The sequence below is a fragment of the Falco biarmicus genome, chromosome 8 (assembly GCF_023638135.1).
Source record: "Falco biarmicus isolate bFalBia1 chromosome 8, bFalBia1.pri, whole genome shotgun sequence".
In the NCBI taxonomy this organism is placed as follows: domain Eukaryota; kingdom Metazoa; phylum Chordata; class Aves; order Falconiformes; family Falconidae; genus Falco; species Falco biarmicus.
The window spans coordinates 47,696,066-47,715,838 of NC_079295.1; the positions used below are offsets into that span (position 1 = coordinate 47,696,066).

At 53.3% G+C, this 19,773-nt stretch overlaps 1 protein-coding gene and 1 long non-coding RNA gene across 2 annotated transcripts in view; both read right to left on the minus strand.

Moving 5' to 3' along the window:
* The window catches only part of FGF18 (fibroblast growth factor 18), a 73,323-nt gene extending 61,002 nt beyond the window's left edge, over window positions 1-12,321 (minus strand). The window contains exons 1-2 of the mRNA XM_056348611.1: window positions 11,903-12,321; window positions 11,597-11,633 (exon numbers count right to left, since the gene is read on the minus strand). Of these exons, the coding sequence (XP_056204586.1) occupies window positions 11,597-11,633; window positions 11,903-11,934 (69 nt within the window). The 5' untranslated portion in view covers window positions 11,935-12,321. The remainder of the gene's footprint in view (window positions 1-11,596; window positions 11,634-11,902) is intronic.
* Window positions 12,322-15,422: 3,101 nt separating this feature from the next.
* LOC130153587 (uncharacterized) lies at window positions 15,423-19,069 on the minus strand. Its single transcript, XR_008823461.1, has 3 exons — window positions 17,612-19,069; window positions 16,491-16,948; window positions 15,423-15,672 (listed from the first exon to the last, which is right to left on the minus strand). It is a non-coding gene; the product is annotated as an uncharacterized LOC130153587 (long non-coding RNA).
* Between the last annotated feature and the right edge of the window lie 704 nt (window positions 19,070-19,773).

Sequence of the window (19,773 nt, forward strand, 5' to 3'; positions counted from 1 at the left end):
CCTCCTCTGCCTCTCTTCTCCTTCAGTCCTCCCCATTCCCAATTCTTCTAGCTTTTCCCCCTCACTTTCTTTCTAGGGAACAGAGCAATGGCAAAGGGACACCAGCGCTGGAGAGTGAAACCCACTTATAAACAGAATAAATATATACTAAAAAAATAATATTTGTACCTAATGGGCCAACATACCTAAAAGCCCACCTGTGGGACAGACCACGGGAGGTCATTCAGGGAACTGGCGGACATGGCAATGCCCGTTATTCCCGTTATTCCCATGAAGAAACCCAAGCTCACAAGCATGTACAAGTGCAAAAGCTGACAACCTTCGTTCCCGGCTAACCAGAGCTGATGATGGCGGTAAAAGTACAGGAACCTGCTCTGGTCCCTCTGCACGATCCAGTCTCCTCCTCTGCTGCCTTTCCAGAGATATTTAAAGAGAACACTTTTTATATCAATTAATAAAATAACTCAAAGCCTGTCCAGGTCATGTCAAGCTTACTGCCTGCAGTTAATAGATTTCAGCTTTACTTGAGATCTTGAGAGTTTTTAAAATCAGTAATTTCATCTTCCCTCCAGAAATAAATTCCTCAATGGTTTCACCATGAAAATATTCCTAGGAACGGACAATTCTGCTGCTGATGTGCTAAAGACAGCGCACGAAAAAATAATCAGATTAACATTGAGCCTTATCAGAAGTATGGCATAAACCATGTGTTGAATTTAATCCAAACCAAACTGTCAATCTGCCTTCAGGATCCGATGTAACAAACATGAGCCCAGGGCTAGAAATGGAAAGCACGGTTTGTTTTCTAATAGAAGATTTGTACTGATCGCTATTAGCTGCGCTCCTGCATGGAAATCTTTACACTGCAAATGTCAGACAAATAGGATTTCTTATCTTTCTGCTTTGCTGAGTTAGGGAAAAGTTTCATTTTATTTTAATTAATTTAGATTGCAGGTTTCCCATTATTAGGGAACAATTTTCAACAGTTTTGGAAAATAAATCCTTTTTGAAACATTTCAAATAGGGCAAAAAAGAAAAAGAGGTGTTACCATCACTAAGGCACCTTCTGAGGTTTAGGCTGCTGCATCCCCATGCAGCTTGTGGGTACCAGGGAAAGCCCAACACACTTTGCTGCATCCATCACCAGTCACCAGCTGGTGCTGGGAGGAAACTCAGGCCAGGAGCTAAGGAGATGTTAAGACACGAAGCTGGAGATTCCCCAACAGCCCTTTCTTTTAACCACCAGCATTCGTGGTTACAGCACTGGGATGCTGTAAAGCACTGTGCCCCAGCCCAGCCATCCCCACCCCCTTGCTCCCCAAGCATCCCTCTGCAAGGGGACCTGCAGCAGCGGCTCAGCACCCTGCGGGGCCGGCACACGGATGGTACCAATGCAACAGTACGAACAGTTTCCCGTTTGGTCTGGAAATACCTGGAGCTCCCCGCCTCGCCGGCCCTGCCACCCGACTCAGACCAGCTTTGCGAGCACAGCCCCGCTGGCCCCGTGTCAGTGTTGGCACTGATTTTCTTTAGAAGTGAAACCCCACAACTTAACCCGGTGGTGTTCAGCTTCTTGGTACACATGGTGCTGGTGCACGCTGGGGAAATCAGGCTCCCAGAAAAAAATGAAAACCACGCAAATAAATTCCATTTTCTTGTTTGCTAAATTCCAACAGCAATTAAATTCACATTACCTGCTCTTACGACATTGACAGCACAAAAGAAAGCCCTCTGCCTCTCTGGCAGACTATTCCCGTTTAGCTACTCCCTCTCCAAAGCAGCGAACGCAGCCTGGCTGACCAAGGAGCTGGAGGCACCGCTCCGATCCTCACGCCTGTGGGGTCAGGAGTGCAGATGCTGCTCTCAGGGTGCCTTGGGGGCACAGGACAGCCCTGTCCCCCCCTTGCCAGTGCTTTCATGGCTCAGCAGCACCTACACAGGTTAGGGAGGCAACCCCAGCAAAGCACCGGAGCAGGCGCCTCCTTCACCGCATCCACATCTGAAGGCACCTGCACACCTCTAAAAATTCAGCCCTGCAATCGAGCTGTCAATTTTGCCACAAACTGGTCAGTTTGGCTCACGGGTCAGAAGAGCTCTCTTGTCGGGGCTGAGGCAACGCTATTTCAAACTCACGACATACACACATGTAACTGGCGCAGAGCCTGCGGCTGGCCAGCGTGGCCGGACAGAGCTGCCCTCACTCCTCCCTTCCAACCCCAGACATGCCAGTTTTGCTGAGCACTGAGAACCCCGACACGGAACTGTGCGTGCTCGCCTTTGCACCGCAAAGTTCCCCGTCCCTGACCGCCCCGTGGGCCGGCTGCCTTGTCGCTCAGCAGAACACCCAACAGAGTTTCACATCTAATTTCAGGTGAAGCTTGTAGAACTGCCTGTTCCCCAGGGTAAAAACGTCATGCGTGCACGGCATCAAACATTATTCCCGTAAAAGGCCCCAACAATCAGACCTGCTGGTTTTCCTATTGATTGCTGGGGGGCTGTTTGCTATTCTGATCTCAGCTGGTCGGAAGTCTCCCCAATCACTGCAAGGTCGCGACCACAGGGTCAGAAACCTGCACTGCATACATCATAATTTATTTTACAGATAATCAATACCGCACTGCGCGATGCAATCTTACAGTACAGCCTCACATTGAGGGACTGATGCTACTCATACAGGACTGTGACCTTAAGGCCTGGCAGCTTAAGGGGGTCAAAATCAGCTTTCGTCTTATAGTTGAAAATCACAGCTGGAAATGGGAGTGTGCACCCCACTCGTTAGTTTGTACATTCCTATAACTGAGTCAAATTCTGCCTACGGATTGAATCCAGCTTGGGAAAATAAATATTACTGTCCATTCAGGTTCATGTCTAACAGTTGGAGAGGAGAAGCCCAAGGAGCAGCATGGTCAGCGGACTGCCCAGGGTCTGCAGGGAAGGAGGGGACCCCAGTCCCACCTGCGGGTGAGGGAACCCCTGGGACGGCAGTCCTGCAGCACCAGCTTCCCACTGCATCCCTCTCTTCAGATGGATGAATGGCAACAGAGAAGCAGCAAAATGCCCTGCATCAATATTGTCCTTCATCCCATTTTCCAATTTATATCCCCAGGGCTTCATATGCCACCAGCCATGCCCAGGGCCACCCAGCACACACGCTGCAAGCCCAGCTATTTACCAGGCTCACCACTGTGTTTTCCTGTTAATTCTAGATTTCTGCCGGAGTAGCTCAGGGTATTCCAAAAGATACAACAGCTTTTTAACAAGCTGTCCTTAAAAATGATGCCAAAGATAGTATTTTAGCAAGAAAGAAAGGGATTTGAAATATGCAGCAGGAGCAAAAGGAACTGGGAGGAATAAGGAGTACTGGAAATATCTTGTAGGAAGAGCAATCCGTTATTAATTAATTGCTGCATTCTGATATTTGTATCCATGCAATATGCAGTTCCCTGGGACCTTCACCAAGGTTTTACATTCATCAACCTGATTTGGATTATAAAACATTAAGAGAGGAAGCAGAGGGCACACCAGCCCCTTGCCCCTCTGCTCGCCCTCAGTGCTGTCCCCGCATTGTTTGCAGGATCTGGCCCCTCAGCCAGGCCATGGCTCGGGGCTCTGCCTCCCCCCCGGGGTAGCCCCGGCACCCCCAGTCTGCCCCCCAAACCCGGGAGAGCACTGCCTCGCTGTCCATCGCAGCGTGGGGCAAACCCAGGGACCAGGCTCTGCCTCACCTGCCTTCCTCACTGCCACACATGAGCGGGACCACCAGACTGCTCCCCACTGCCCGCGGTTTATCCCGATTCAAGTGCTCCCCAAGGCAGGGGCTGTGAGCACCCAGCACCGCAGCTCACATCTTCGCCTTTGCTTCCCCACTGGCCCCGAGGCAGAGTCCACCTCAGGCGGCATCGACGGGCTCGCGCTCGGCCACAGCCACGGAGCAGCTGCCGCACCACACCAAGAGAGCAGCTATGGCAGAAGGCTGCTGTTAGATGCTGTTATTGCATTCTAAGGCCATAGAATCATAGAATCACAGAATCATTTAGGTTGGAAAAGATCTTTACGCTCATTGAGGCCGACTGTTAACCCAGCACTGCCAAGCCCACCACTAAACCCTGTCCCTAAGCGCCACATCTACAGGTCTTTTAAACACCTCCAGGGATGGTGACTCAACCACTTCCCTGGGCAGCCCGTTCCAGGGCTTGATAAACCTTTTGGTGAAGAAATTTTTCCTAATATCAGATCTAAACCTCCCCTGGCACAACTTGAGGCTGTTTCCTCTTGTCCTAAAGGTCAGTATGTTAAAGCCATTGTGGATTTCTTGGCAGCACGACCCCTTTTCCACTGGCTGCAGTGGAATAAAGCAGATAACCTCATGAAGAAGCAAATGTGTGCAGCGAGCAGGGTGTCAGCGGCGTCTGGCAAAGGGCAGGGTGCTGTGCTGGGGGAGGGTGTGCTGTTGCTACGTGGAAAACACTGCCCTGTGGTTTAGCTTGAAATCCAGCTGTTGGTGCGGGCAGGGAGGTGTCCAAGCCCTGCCCGGGAGCCCTGCCCCATGTCGAAGTGAGCTGGCGAGCCTGGTGCGGGGGGCACGAACCCCACCGCCTGCCCCTGGCCAGGCAGGGAAGATTGGCACATGGGCTCCCACCCACTGCAGCCCCCCGCGCAGCACGGAGCTCGCACAAAGGGAAACACGCAGACCATGACAGACTAAGCCTCCTCCTTCCTCTCTCTGTTCCCCTTTCTTTCTCTTCATGCTATGGCGAGGCTACTGAATGCCAATAGGAAAATACTTTGGCAGAGCCAGACAGTCTTTTCTATTTCAGGGGTTTTTATTTCTTACTTTCCCTCCAGCTGCTTCGCTGGATACCTAATCCTCCACGGACATCTGGAGAGGTACCAGGACACAGAAGCAACATACCAGGTAGGCAGCGTAATGCACAGCTCTGCATAATTTCTGGTTGTACCTGCTGTTAGGGCACAGCAGGCGACCAAAACACAAAAAGCCAGGGAAGGAAAATAAAAAAAAGGTTCAGACCTGTTGGGGCCACAGATTCCCATGTGGAAGCCCCCGGTATCAGCAGCAGAGCATTGGGAGGTCACACTTTGCAGCAGAGCATCTCTTTTGGAAGCATCTTGGGGGTTCCCGCCTGCCAGCCCTGTCGGAGGAGGTTGTAGAGACCCTAGGCAAAAGCCCTGGCAGCAGGTATCCATAGCCCTGCCCAGGCACCAAGGGCAGCCACTCCTCTTGAAATCATGCTGCTCCCTGAATATATTTTTCACTTGCACTTGTTACAACTGGTATCTAAAGTGTCCGTAGCTGGGGAAAATCAAAGCAAAAGCAGCTATCGCTCAGTGAGAACAGAGAGGGGAGAGGAGAGAATGTGACAGGGGTTCCCAGCTCCTACAGAAAGGAAGAGACCCATAAAAATACTACCAAGGATGTGGGAAGTAGCTTTATAGATCAAAAATACTATTTTCAGCCCCAGGGGAGTCTTTCCTTTGAGCTCAGACTCCCACAGCGGAGGGACATATCCACTCACCCAGCTGAACAGCTTGGCGCTTACAGCAAAATCCAATATCCTGAGTGGCCACCTGCGCGCCCCTGACGCTGTGCGCCCTACCTGAGCCCCTGGAAGCCCTCAGCAGTCCCCCCTGCCTGCCCTTTGCCAAAGAACCCACCACCAGCTGCATGGCCATGTCCCAAATCCACCCGCTGGCCTTGGGAAGCATCACCCTTTACCTGTTCCACTCTTTTCCTTCCCGCCTCGGTAATCGATGCCCAAACTGCTCCTCAGGTAGAAAACAAGTAGGGTCTGAGCGGGCATCTTTCCTGCAAACCCCAGCACTCCTCCAAACCCAACATCACTCACCTCCATCCACCCTTGGATGTGCCAGGTGCAATACGGAAAGCAACAGAAATTACATAGAACAACCACGATGTGCCCAGCTATCTCAAACAGGGGAAGCCTGAACCCCGCATCTGCTGTACCCTTCTACATGCTCTCCTCAACAACACCCAGGTCCTCCTTTGGTTCTCTAAAGCACCTTGCATGTCTCTAGAACCACAAAAAAGCAAAGTGCAATTCATGCAGGTGTGCAGATTGAAGCCTCCAAGCAGAAGCCCTGCTGTGCTGCACATTGCCACACGCAGAAAATGCCAAGGAGTTCACTCTGTTTCTGTCTCGCTGGGATGGGGAACCTGGAAACCAGCTTTGTCCTTGCAAATCTTCCCACTCAACATGTGTGTGAGGGGTTCCCTGGCACAAGACCTGCCCCAGCACATCGAAGGGCTGGGGACTGTGGGAAGCAAAGGCAGCACGTGCCCAGGTCAGGCAGCTGACGGCCACCATGGGGGTCACAGGCTGTGTTACCCCCCATCCACATGGGAGCAAGACCCCCATCTGCACACACCCTCCGCTCATCTCAGTCTCGTTTCTCCTATGGGAGAACCAAAGAATGCGCCAGCACAAGAGCCAGGCCACTGCTGCTCGGCGGGGCCAGGCTTCCCTGCTCCAGCCCAGTCACCCGCTCCAGTTTGCCTCCTCTTCCTCCACAAGCCTGAGCTCTCTGGAGAGCAGGAGGCAGAAGCAGGGCATGAGGGGCAGCTTCAGGACACAGCACTTCATAGACTGGTGCAATGAGTCAGCAGGGGGGAATAAGAATCCCTTGTGGCAAGCAGCATGGCTGTTTCCTGGAGAGCAAGGAGGTTTTAAACAGGATCAAACAATTTAATATGGAACCAAACCTTTCCTCTGCGGGTTGCAGCCTAGCGGAGCCACCCAAGCAGGCACCACATCCACCGCCACAAGTCCAGCAGCAGCACAGATCCAAAGCCGTGGATCATATCATCAACTCCAGCCTGTGATGGGGTCATGCACTTCATCAACATTGCCAAGTTCCTCCTCCTCCTCTAATTAAAAGAGGCTTTGCTTATGCAGTTTCTCTTGTCTTCTCACTGCGTAATAATTTAAGAGTCGGCTACGATCAGAAAAATCAACAGAAAACTTCCCAGCCTCTCTCAGACTACCTCTGCCATATTTTGTCCTTCACAGCGTTGCTTCTACAACCCATGTGTTAGCAGCCCCGCACGAGCACAGGGTGGGCCAGCTCAGGTGGGCATTGCAGCGCGGCAGCAACCACAGCGAGACAAGACTGGAAAGTGGAACTCACTTCAGACGTTTTCAGGGAGGTGGGCTACCTCCACCTGAGGGGGTCCAGACACCCACAGGGAGCAGGAGGCAGGTGCCGGCACAGGGATGCTGTGCTGAGAACTCGGTGGTGCCACCCCGGGCTGGGTGGAGATGGCAAGCACAGGGTCTCACAGCCTGGGAGCCAGAGGGTGCTGGTCCCCTGCCGAGCCTCAGGCTTTGCCACCAGCAGCAGAGCACTCCGCCACATCAAAGAAGCACCTGCCCTATCCCACAGCACAGGCCTGAAGAGCGAATCAGTGGTGCCCGAGCCCCAGAGCCTCCACCCCTGGCAGCACACGCAGCCTTGGCCACAGCCTCAAGACAGATGCTCACGCCACCCAAGGAAGGAGGGAGCAGGTGGGTGCCCACCTGTGGGGAAGGTGGATGTGAGAATAACCCCACTGGGGTCAGGCGGTCCAGCACCCTGCCTTCCGCGCCAACCACCAGCACTACTGGCGAGGGCAGAGCACGGGGACCCTTGGCTCCAGTACCACTCCACACCTGTAGAAGGGGTGACCAGAAGCCCTGGCCAGGCAAGCTGTGACAAGGACCATGCTCTGGCTTCTCCACAACAGTGTCCCCAGTGCCATTCGGTGGCACTCGCGGCCGACCACCCCGGGAGGCGGCTGTGGAGCAGCAGATGGGGAGAGGGGAGGGAGCCGCTCAGCAGGCTCACGCCTCTGACATGTGCTGCACACAGCTCCGCCAGACCGCAGGATCTGGCTCACTGAATGTGTGGAAGCAACACTCCTCTGTGTCTCACTTTACAAAGCCCCAAACAATAACTGTCTGTCGCTGCACAGGAGCTTAGGAGAAATAAGTTGCTATTGGCATGGTGTGCGGCAGCCTTCCTCTTACACAACACCAGCAGATGTGAAAATAGCCCGGTGCTGCCTTGTGCGCTCCTCTGACCTCCTGTTTGCTTCTGGATCAGATTCCAAAGCTGGATCTTAACCTACAAGAGCCATAAAAGCAAAGGATTTGGCCCTATCAGGGACCTCTTCCTAATCTAACACAGATGCACTTCATGTAGGAGAACACGCTGAGGTTTATCAGGGCAGGGAAGAGGCTGAGGCAGCACGAGCCTCCGCTCCACAGCATGGCCAGGGCAGCCCGCGCCGGCATCGTCCCATACTCCAGCCGACAACGCACTGGAGGTGGCCCAGGGGCAGAAGAGCTGGAAGCTCTCACAAACACAAAACCTGGCATCCTACTGCTCAGCCTGCACCAAAGCTGCTTCCAGCCCCCACCTGACCCGGCAAAGGGGGACATCTGAGCTCCTGAGGTCCCATGTCCCTGACCCCAATGTCCTAAAGGGCCACTGGGGCTGCCAGAGCTGGTACAGCATGGGAGCCCCCCTCCATCCACACAAGGTGCTCCTGGGGTTTCTCACCCATGCGAAGAGCAGGGAGTGACTCCAGAGCCAAACACAAAACCGCTCCAGGACATACGGAGGGAAAAAGCATGTGGAGGACAAATTGCTCCCAGAAACGTGAAAAGGCACTGAGAGAATTAAACCAAAGGATGCTAAAGATAAGCAATAGAAGGAGAGTTTAATAACCAGTGGTGAAAGGGTACCCCTAAGAACAACCTGCATAAATAAATTAATCTTTCCAGTGTCCCCAGGGATATCCAGTGTCCCTGCTGCCCTTGGGACTGCAGCAACGCCAAGCAGCAGAGGAACTTCCCAAGATGCAAGAGAAGAAAACAAGACAGGGACATCGCTACCATGGGGGAAGGGACCGGAGAACGAGGTGTCCTCCTCACAGCCCGGCAAGGTACAGGGCTGCTCTCACAGCCGCTGGCACCCATCGCCTGTGCTCCAGCAGCGCTCCCCTCTGACCCACCATGCGCTACTCCCTGTTGTCCCTTGGTGGAAACGTCACCTGACAGCAAAGCCCTGGAGGACCCCAACTCATCCAGGAGACTAAATCCTGCTGTAACCCCCCCCCTCCCTCCGAGCTTGCCACGGTCTGGGCTGGGAAATGCACCTGCGGGGCTGCCACAACCTACCCTCAAGCGATGCTACACCGACCGGGTCACCTGCGGCACTGTGGACGCAGGCTCGGGGGCTGCGGAAAGCTCTGGGCCAGCAGCTGAGCTGACATGCCACCTAACTGCGGGCAGCTTGCACGTCACACACCACAGTCTTTGTACGCGCTTAACTAACAGAAGATGCAAAATACCTAAGCTGTGGTATTTTGCCCCAGAATCCCTCCAGCCCCAACACATGCTGGAGGGATTTCTACCTTTGCATGCAGAGCCAGAGGGTCACAGCCAGCAGCAGAGGAGCGTAATTCTAAGACTAACACGTGAGACGACCCGCTGATCATGGCTTGCATGGGAGGGTGAAAGGCGGCCTTAGAATATAATCCATTTCAGGCACTCTTAAATCTCTCCAATACAACACAGAGCCCTTTAAGCAAAACTAAACAACTTCCTTTAGCCTAAATAAATATTAAACCTAAGTGATGCATTAATTTACTCCAGTTCACCAAAGGCTAACTCCTACCCAAATTGATCATTATAAAAGAAATCCTATAATCCCTCGCTCCCATTCAGGCTCAAAACATGTAATCCCGTGAATAAATCCAGAAAGAAAGTGTAACAAAATGGGCAATAAAAACTTACAGCATTCACATCTTTTCATCTACCATTAATACTGTAAACACTCACTCGAAGGCCCTTGAGTATGACTAATCTAATGTTTTGGCTCCCAACGCTAATTGCCGAAAGAGCTCGCCTCTCGGTGTGACACCCAGCGAGACCCACCGCCCCTCCAGCCACGGCCCAGGACACCTCCGCGGCGCCCAGCCACAGCGAATCCCCGCCTCAAATCCCGCACAAGGCTGCAAAATCAGCACGAAATGGAGCAAGTATGGTTCTAATAGCACCAGAGCGCAGAGCTTCCCCCACCACCACCTTTTTTTTTTTTTTTTTTTTTTTATTATTTTATTGCTTTGGAAGCCTGCGAGCTCCAACTGTATAAATGCCAATAACTTCCCAAGTTTTAAGGCTGCTGAAGTAAGAGATCAGATTTTAGCAAGTGCTTTCCAGGCAGCCAGCCAAACTTTTTCTGATTCACTAAAAGCACCAAAGGGAGGGGGAGAGGGAGGGGGCTGGAAGGCTGATTAACTTCAGTTACCGCACAAGCACAAAAAAATATCTCCCCGCTGCAAAGGGTGCCGTCGCTGCGAGCCCTGCGCAGCCTGTTATTCCTTGGGCTTGAAAAAAAAAAAAAAAACAAAAAAAAAAAAAACGCACCGGAGAAATACAGCAAACGCCTTCCAACCGCAGGGTAATTTACAGCTGTGGATCCTCTCCTGCCGAGGAGGCTGCGCCGCCGAGGGGAGGCTCTGCTGGTGTTAGGTTCGAGCTGCAGTTTTCAGAGGGGATGAGAAAAAGAATGTGACCGGGGATTTTTTTGAGGGGTTGGGGAGCAGAGGATGGGGCTGGTTTGGGTTTTCATTTGGCCGGAGGGATGGAGCCCCCTCCAAGGTCGCAGCTGTGCTCATGCGGGACCATCCCTCGCTGCCGTCGGGTGTCGGGGTGAGCAGGTGCAATCCCGGCCAAAGCACCGCACGGGGCCGAGGGGTGGCACGAGTGTCCCCCGGCCCTGCGGGACGGTGGGCTGGAGCCACTGGGACAGCGGCACCTGCTCTGCCTGGTCCCGCAGGTGGGTCTGCTCCGGGATGCCCAGCTCAAATCCCCATCCCAGGGAGCTGCGTGGCCCTGGGGCTGTTGGGGGGCAGCGGCTGCCCTGGCACCCCCAGCCGCCGTCCCTGTCCCGCAGGCGCCTGGGCTGCGGAGCCTCGGCGCTCAGGGTGTTCCTCCAACGGCTCCATTCCTGCCGAGGCAGGATCAAAGGCAGGATCTGACTTGGATGGCTTTCTACTGAATAATGGGGAGGGAGCACACAGCCTCCTTCTCCTGGCTAGGGAAACGCGTGTTTTTCAAAGTATCAGTTTTTGGGAGTAAGTTCTCTAGGAGAGGGGGGAGGAAATAAAAAAAGGGGGAAAAAAATAGAAGAAAAGGAAAAGAGGGCGAGCAGAAGAGCGCCTGCTTTTCCAAGGCAAGTGCATCAATCAACGTTGTGCAAGGAGAGTCCAGCACTCCCTCTCACATCATTAGCCAGGCTAATGCACTCCAGAGGATCCCGCTAGGGCAGGCTACCGGCACCCGCACCGGGGCACCCCGCGCCCGCAGCGGGCACCCAGCGAGAGGGGCAGCCCCCTGCCAGGGCAAGTGACACTCCGGCATCTGGCGCGGGGAGCGGTTTAATACGTCTATAAAAACTAAAGGGGAAAAAAAGTGAAAGCCCCAGCCAAAAGTGCCTGGCACTGCGAGGTCAGCACGCCGCCTTTGTTTCTGTTTTACAACCAAAAGCGAAAGAGGACAGAAAGGACACGTACCTGTACCTGAAAGCACAGCAGCAGGAAATGTAAACATCTGGAGAGGAGAAAAAAAAAAAAAGCAACAAAAGATCAAATGATGCGGTAAAATGGTTAAAGTTGATTTTTTTTTTTTTTGCTTTGTTTTTGTTTGCGATTTTTTTAAAGGACACAGAGCGATGCTCTGCTTATGAAAAGGCTCGGGTCCCGATTACCACCTGATTGCAAGGAAAATGCAACCGGAGCCTCCAAAATGAAAGTTTAAAAAAAATAAAACAAACCAAAAAATTTTTTAAAAAATATTTAAAAAGATGCCATAATCCTTACAGGCAAGTGCAGGCTGAGAGCAGTGAATACATCGCTGGGCGAGGAGAGGGGGCAGGTCAGTGGCTTCACGCTAGCGGAGTGCAGTCCCCCACCGCCGCCCTGACATGGGAGCGATCCGGCCGGCGAGCTCCGCTCCGCTCCGCGCCGTTCCGCGCCGCTCCGCGCCGCCGAGAAGTTGTGGTACCGCCCGCTTTGCCTCCTCCGAGTGACTCGCTTAGGCATCAGCTCTCCTCTCCCCCTGTCTCTCCTCCTCCTCCTCCTCTCCCTCTCTCTCTCTCCGCCTTTGGGGGGATGAAGGTGCTTATTGTCAGTAACTTCCGATCATCAGCCAGTGCCCCCCCGCCGCCCCCCGGGCCGGCCCTGCCAGGCGGAGAGAGCCTCTCCGCGGCCCCGCGCCCGCACAGCGCCGCCGCGCCCCGCTCCGCGCCCCTCTGCGCTCCGCTCGGCGCGGTGGCATGGCGCTGCGCGGGGCGCGGGCGGGAGGCGGGACCCGGGGCGCGCCCGGGCGGCCCCGCGGGGCTGGCACCGCCTGCGCGGGTGGCGCACCGCCTGCGCGGATAGCGCACCGCCTGCGCGGCGCGCCCAGGAGGGCAGGGGCGGCGCGGAAAGTATTTTTTTTTAGGAAAATAATGTATTAAAAAAAAAAGGGGGGGGGGGGGGAGCGAGGCCGCGCCGCTCCAGTCCCCTCCACGGCTCGCCCGAAACACGAAGGGGTCCCCCCGCGCCCTGACACGCGTGAGCCGCGGCCGGTCCCGCACCGCGCTGGGCTCCGGGGGGCGGCGGGGCCCGGCGCTCTCTTACCTCCGGGCGCGTCCCGGCCCCGGCGAGCCCCGGGCGGGCGGCAGCGGGGCCCCGGCGCGGCCCCCCGAGTACCGGGCACCCGCCGCCGGGGCCGGGACGAGCCGCGCCCGCCGGGGCCATGAGCCCGGCCCGGTGCCGCGGCGGTGCCCGGCGGGGCTGCCCGGCGCTCCGGCACGCTTCGCCTGCCCTCCAGCGGCCGCGCCGCGCCCCGCACCGCCGGCCGGCTCCCGCAGCCCGGGGGGCACCGAACGGCTTCCCCCTCCTCGGGTTGCTGCGGTTTGGTGGTGGGGTGGGTTTTTTTTTTAGCTAAAGAAAAAAAAATTCGCACGCTGAGAGCGTGCGGTAACTCTTTCCCGGTCTCTGCAAGCTCGTTTATAGCAGACAAAATGCCAGGAACCGTTAACCTCCACGTACAGCCTAACTCCAAAGAGAGCCTAATGTCAGTTAACACCTTATTAAGTGAGAACATAACCATAGCTCATAACTCGGAGCTTTCCAAACTCTCCACTCGAGTACCAGCGCATGCCGGCACGGCACGTTGGGCCCTGCTGCTCCCACATCTGGGGGACCAGAGTGCTCATCCCCCCTGTTCTCAGCCACAAACCAGGCAGCATCCTCCGTCCCTGGAGTTCCTTGCTGGGGACAGCTCAGACACAAATCACACTGGTTTTCAGCCGACAGTTTCAGGCCCAAGAGGCACAGAATACGTTACCATTTGAAAACAGTGATAAAGCAAATTCTTAGAAACCCCCCAGCGCCAGCATGCATATGGGACATATGCAATGGACTTCCCACTTCTGCTCTTAGGGATCCAGATGTAAAAAAAAAAAAAAAAACAAAAACAAAAAAGCCCCACAACCCAAACTGCTACCAATTACTAACACCACCAACACCAGTGGCAGCACACATCCCTGTCCCTGTGGTCCCATGGCACCTCGCCACAGCTGGAGGCTGTTTCCAAGGATGGCCAAGATCATCAGAGCCACCCTCCCAAGACCCACAGGTTGAGCTCCCCAGGGTACCCCATGCAGAAACAGTACAAACAGAATCTGGCAATTCGCAGGATGAGAGCATTTAGCTTAGATGTGAAAATATTTAATATATTCCTAATCATCATCAAAGAGTCTTTTCCTCAAAGCAGTTTGGGTGGGGAGGAACCCAGCCTATGCTGCCTTGTGCCGTCAGGTGCTGCTCAGTCACCCAAGAGCAAGGCACCCCACGGCATGGGATCAAGCCCAGTGTTTCCATGAGCATCAGCCCATCACCTCGCTAATCCCCAGCGCCTGCTGCCCAAGGAGACCCTGCCCAGCACACACAGCAGCTAGGCAGAGCCAGAAGGCAATAATTCGTCTCTAACACCTGATTGTGGTCACCTGCAAGCATGAGCTTTGATTGCTCCTTCTCGACTGTCCTGACCACCAAAACTCAAAGCAATCAGAGAATTAATTGGAACTGTCTCAGAGACAGTCCTGGGGCAGGAGTCTGGCCCCAGTGGGTTTCTTTGGCCCTCCCTTAGGTAATTTTTTCCCTTTAGCTCTTCTAGGTGCAAATGCAAGGCTGTAAAATCAATCTGCCCTAAATCCAAGGGGGAAGATAGCAGAGGGCGGCTGTGGGAAGCCTGCATGGTCCCTCTACTCAGCGGAGCTCCAGAAAAGGCCACCAAGACTCCCACTGATGGCTGGTGCACCACAGACTGCACCAGACCAAGGATGTCATCCTCAGCTGAAACCAGATTTCTGCAGCTCCACCAAGAGCCCATGTCACATTTCTCTCTTCCCAACCCCAGAATCACCCTTGAGGAAGCAGGGTCCACGCAGAAAATGGGTACCTGGAACTCAGTCCCCACCCTTACCGTGACAATGCCAGGGTGCTGCACTGTTACCAGGAGGCATTAGGTTCATCCTGCCAACCCTCAGAGCTGAGCCTTTCATACCACTGACATTCTGTGCCAGTTTAAAGCATTGCATTTTCCTCCTTCGACAAGAGTGGAAAACACTCAGCAACCAGAATATGGAAGTCAGGACTTCTGGGTGAGGTTTTCAAATCCAAAGCATCCCACACATGACCTGCCCCCTCTCCCGCAGGAGCAGAGCCTTCCACACACCAAGTGCATCAGCTGCTTTACATTACCAATGTGTGGGTTGGCCTTGAGGACCTCAGGGTCTTTAAGTAGGATGATGGCTTACACAGTATCCAAAGGAAAGTTCATGCTTTTCTACTGCATGCCTTCATAAGACCAGTTTGACATGGAAAAGCCATTGGTGATGCACTGGGGAAGGGATGGAAGTCCCTACGGTGGCCACGAGCACCCATCCCACCACTTTGGGGCTTTGCAGCATGACAGCCCCATCACCTGCCAATGAGAAAATCCTCCATAGACAGTGACTGATGGTGTTGCCCAACACCCAAGCCAGCCCAGGGCTGGTGTGCCCAGATAGAAGCAGCATGGCTAGAAAAGTCATTTGTGAAGCAGCTAATATTTATAATTTCAATTCCCCCAAGAGCATGGAAACAGAGCAGCTACAGCAGAGCTACAAGCTACACATGGAAAAACCTGTCACAGGTGATGCTGGCCCAGCTGACACACAGTGTGCCAGCAGCACAGCCGTCTCCCACCACTGCATCCCAGCTGGAGCTTCAGCTGCCAAAGGGACCGGATCCATACAAAGCAAAAGGCACCCAGACACCTCAAGGAGTGGGAACTGTCAGGGCAACACCTGGGGGGTGCTTTAAAGAGGACACTTGGGTTTTCTCTTTTCAATTATGAAAACATTTCATTTGCAATCACACACGAGTTCTTTATTTAAACTAGGTCCATGTTTTGTGCATCAGTAGTCTGACAAAGCCCTTTAATCTTTAAAATCCCAATAGGTACCTGAAGAATAATAGCATTATCAAGTGGATCTCAGACTACCAGCCTCGAAGAACACAGCTGAACACAGAAAACAGATGAGGCCGCTCACGTGTATCTGTGGAAAAATAAAAGTATCACTTAGCTACACATTGTTACAATATGTGTGTATGTATATATACTATATTAAGAGCTCTGCACCCACGCCTATTGCTCCACTGCTGAAGGTTGCGATTTGATCCAATTCCCCACACAAACGCAGCCAGCACAGCCAGTGCCCACTGGAAAATGAACACCTTTATTTTAAGCTGTTTATTTTTCACAGGGCATACTCAGGGTGCCAAGGCTGGTGTTCCTAAGAGCCTGATGCTCACAGCACTACATCAAGCAAGATGCGGGCCAGGTAGGGTCCCTGCGCTGTGGGGCGCTCCCCGAGATCTCCCAGGGTTACTGCCTTTCACTCACCCATGCAAATGCCTGAATTAAGACTATGTCCTACAGTGCCTCGGTGGCTTATTGGATTAGTGACTGCTCTTCAGCAGCTCAAATCAAAGTCTGAGCAGCATGACCTTTCACTTGCAGGGCTGTGAAGGTGCCCCCAGTGAAATGCGTTTCCCTTGCCCTGCTCCAGTGGTCCATATCACCCAAGGAGCAGACATTTCACAGAGCATGAAACCCATTCAATGGGGCCAAGGACTTAGCAGCACGCTTGAGTGGGAAGCCTGCCCACCCACTGGACACTCCTTTGGAATGTGAATGAGAAGCCGGCAGCACATGCCAGCACAGGATCCGGCCCCGCTGCACCTGGCATACTGTGCCACTGGAGCCCTTTCTCCTTTACATCCAAGATGTAAAGGAGAAAGAAAAAAACCAGGCTGACGTTTTGCAAAGACCAAGTTCAGCTCTGCATCGCAGCACTGCCGCTGGCGAACAAACCTGTGTGCTGCTTGCTCCTGGCATCTTCTGCATCCCCAGCCTCGGGCTGTTTCAATAAGCACTTCTTCCTGAAAAGCAGCTTGAAGAGGATTTCTACATTTTAAACCTTCAGTAAAAGGAAAAGCAACTTTTAGAAGGGCTGTGGCACGTATTCTCTCTTTATCCAGTTTACGCACAAAAAGGCAACTTTATCCCAAGGTAAGAAGAGATTTTAGAAACACTTCTGCCACATGGCCTGGACAGGCAGGGAGGGAGGGGATGCGGATGCTTTGCAGTTACTGCCACTTGGCAGAACTGCCACCTCAAAACAACCCTGAACTGGTACCCGGGAGGACAGGACTTCAGCTTTTGCACCACAATATTCAGCCACAACCTCGTGAAAGAAACATGGTGAGGAGCAAACAGGACTCCGATTCCGCCAGCCACAAAGTACCAGGCTAAAGCCCTGATTCAAAGCACTGGAAGAAAAGAGAGAGAGATAAAAATAAAAGTTGCATGAAAATTCTGCAAAGCAATTTGCAAGTCGTCAGTGTGCGAGGTGCCAGCAGGGCCAACAGAGAAGAGAGGGTAAGGCCATGCAAAAGGTTAACAAGCAAAGCCACAGTTTCTACATGAAAATGCATCCCCTGTGCCAGCCCTACAAGCACCTGCATGGGAAGGGTGCTTAGCGTGGGGCAGGTCACAGCAGCCAGGAGCAGAGGTGCACAGCTTTGGTGGCTTTCCAGAGCCCTCTTCAGCCGCTAGCCTGGCTAACACACCCTGCGGTGCTTCCCCCACATCTACAGGCAGCAGCTCCATCCTCCTGCTCAGCGCAGCTGGAACACAAGAAGAGCAGGGCAATCAGGGATGTGGTGTTTAGCAATTTTGGTGCTTTGCAGCCGTGGCTGGTCCCCAGCACCTTGCTTCACCGCGGGCCATCAGACAGCAGCTGCAAGGCTGGGAAGCTGCTGGGTGCTGCTGCTCAGCCCCTGAAGCTCCCAGATTTCGCTGCATACCAACAGGCACAGGGAAAGCTCACTTATCAGCTAACCACAGATGGAATTTAGGTTTTAGCATGCTGAAGTTTCTCCCTGGACGTAAACAAACCACGCGCAGAAGAACAACAGCAACCCAAACCATACGTCGTCAGCTTTTACACCAGGTTTTCACCAAGCTCCGAGACAGATGAAGAGCCAGGGAGATCAGCACAGAGCCAGTGCGTGTCTGCAGCCACTCTGCTGCTTGCCCGGACTTTGAAAACACATGGAGGCCTAGGGAATGAACCGAAATAGGGAACAAAGGTGTAAATAAAGCGAAAGCAGAAATGCTGAATTCCCACAACGAGCATTTTAAACACTAATTCTGGACACGCGTAACAGAGTTTTCCTTCACTGCACTAAAAAAAGAACTCGAAGCAGTGCTGGGTGCCTTCTGCTGACTGAGTTTTTAGCTTGTGACTGTTGAGCTGTGCTTTATAAGCCCCACAAATCAGCCACCAGCCTGGAACACATGAACTGCACCATGCCATGCCAGCCAGTGGGGATGGCAACGGGAATTAGAGGCATTAATCCTGCAAATACAGAAGCATCGATCCCCTGTGGTGACCAGGAGCTGGGTGGGCTAGGGTTTAGGTCAAGAGGCCTGAAGACTGGCACTATTAAGATGCAGGTGTGGCATGACCCCATCTTTTTAGTACGAAGTATTTGCTATTTCATAGCCGCTGGGCAGCCCAGCTGGACAGAGGTGAAAGGTCTCTGGAGCCTGAATGAAGACAGCACATCCATTAGTCAGCATTAAGGAGAGAATACGTGCGAGGGGTGATGTGAAGTCCCAGCTCTGCTGGAGTTTGCCCTGCCATTACCAGGGGAGGCCTCTTCTGGCCTCCAGGAACTCTCGCCTTGAAGAACGATTACTGAAAAAGCACATAATGCATGCCAAATATAAGCAAGCACAAAATACCAGAATAATGGGATAATATGAATAAGAAATACAAATAATAGGGTATCATTCTGTACCATGAATACATCCACCTGGGACAGCCTTCTGTAGACTGGAAGGTGAGGGAGATGGCGCAGGGCAGAGCACCAAGTCCTGGGAGGATGGAGGTGGCCTGAAAACCCCAAAAGCCACGGCCAGCCAGCCCAGCATTGCAGACAAGCTGTCCCAGCTCCAGAGAGAGCAGGGATGCTCCCAAGGGCTTCTGCAGCCAACTGTCCTCACTGGACTTCTTAGGAACGGGGGCAAGAGAAGCACCTCTTCCAGCTCTAGACCACATGCATGTCTCACAGCCCCACGCAAAGGGAGAACCCAGCATGCTACAACCCTTTCTGTGATGTCTGTCATTACTTTGTAAGAAAAAAAACCCAACAAACTAAAAAAGTCTTATTCAGCAGTCAGGACTTCAGGGTTTGCAAAGGTTTTTCTCCACTGAAACACCACCTCCCAGATTTCAATGGGATTTGGGAACTGAAACCCCAGATGCCACCGAAAGCTCCAGCACACTTGTTAAACAAACCTCAGTGTTTTATCAGCAGAGGAATGAGGAAAACAAAATCACTGAAAATGACAGACATCTCAAGATAAAGGAGAGACTCGTAGGCCAGTTCAATATGCTGTTCTCCTGGGTAGCCCACCTCCAGTGCTTTCCCCCACCCCACCGTCCCCCAGCCTGGCCACCCCTGCTCTGGTGTCCTGCCTGTCCCACAAAGAGAAGATGCCCATGGGCTTTCCTTGGCCCCACCACCCAGGAGCATTCCAGCTCCCCTCTGAAAGCGTGTGGCAGCTGCTCAAATGATTCTGAAGGGAGGCAGTACAGGAAAACCTCTGCAAGCAACCCTACACAAACCAGTAGGAAATTCCACTTTCCAGCCTGTGCAGTGCATTAAATCCTAGGGCTTGGCTTCTTGGATTTATATTCCTCCATGGTTTCGTTTTTCAAAAAAAAAAAAAAGAAAAAAAATCACAAGCTGTTAAGCTTCAAAACTTAGTATTTCCTTAACTTGGAGATTTTCAGCTCGACAGCTCTTAAACATAAACCTCTTTGACTGAAGTCTCCTGAATTAAGCTGTCTCCAGCAAGTCACCATCTCAACCCCCATCTATGGAGCCTCCTTCTCTCTGGGATGACCGATCCCTTTCCCAGCCACTGCTGTGGGCTCCTGCACTGCCCCGGCTGCTATCTCACAGGCAGGACCTCACGTGGAGGCTGCACGACCACACGTGTCCCCACAGCTGGCACATGCCACCCCAGGGCAGCTCAGGGCCGATGCACACACAGCTGCAGGTGCTGAACAACTGGTGATGTC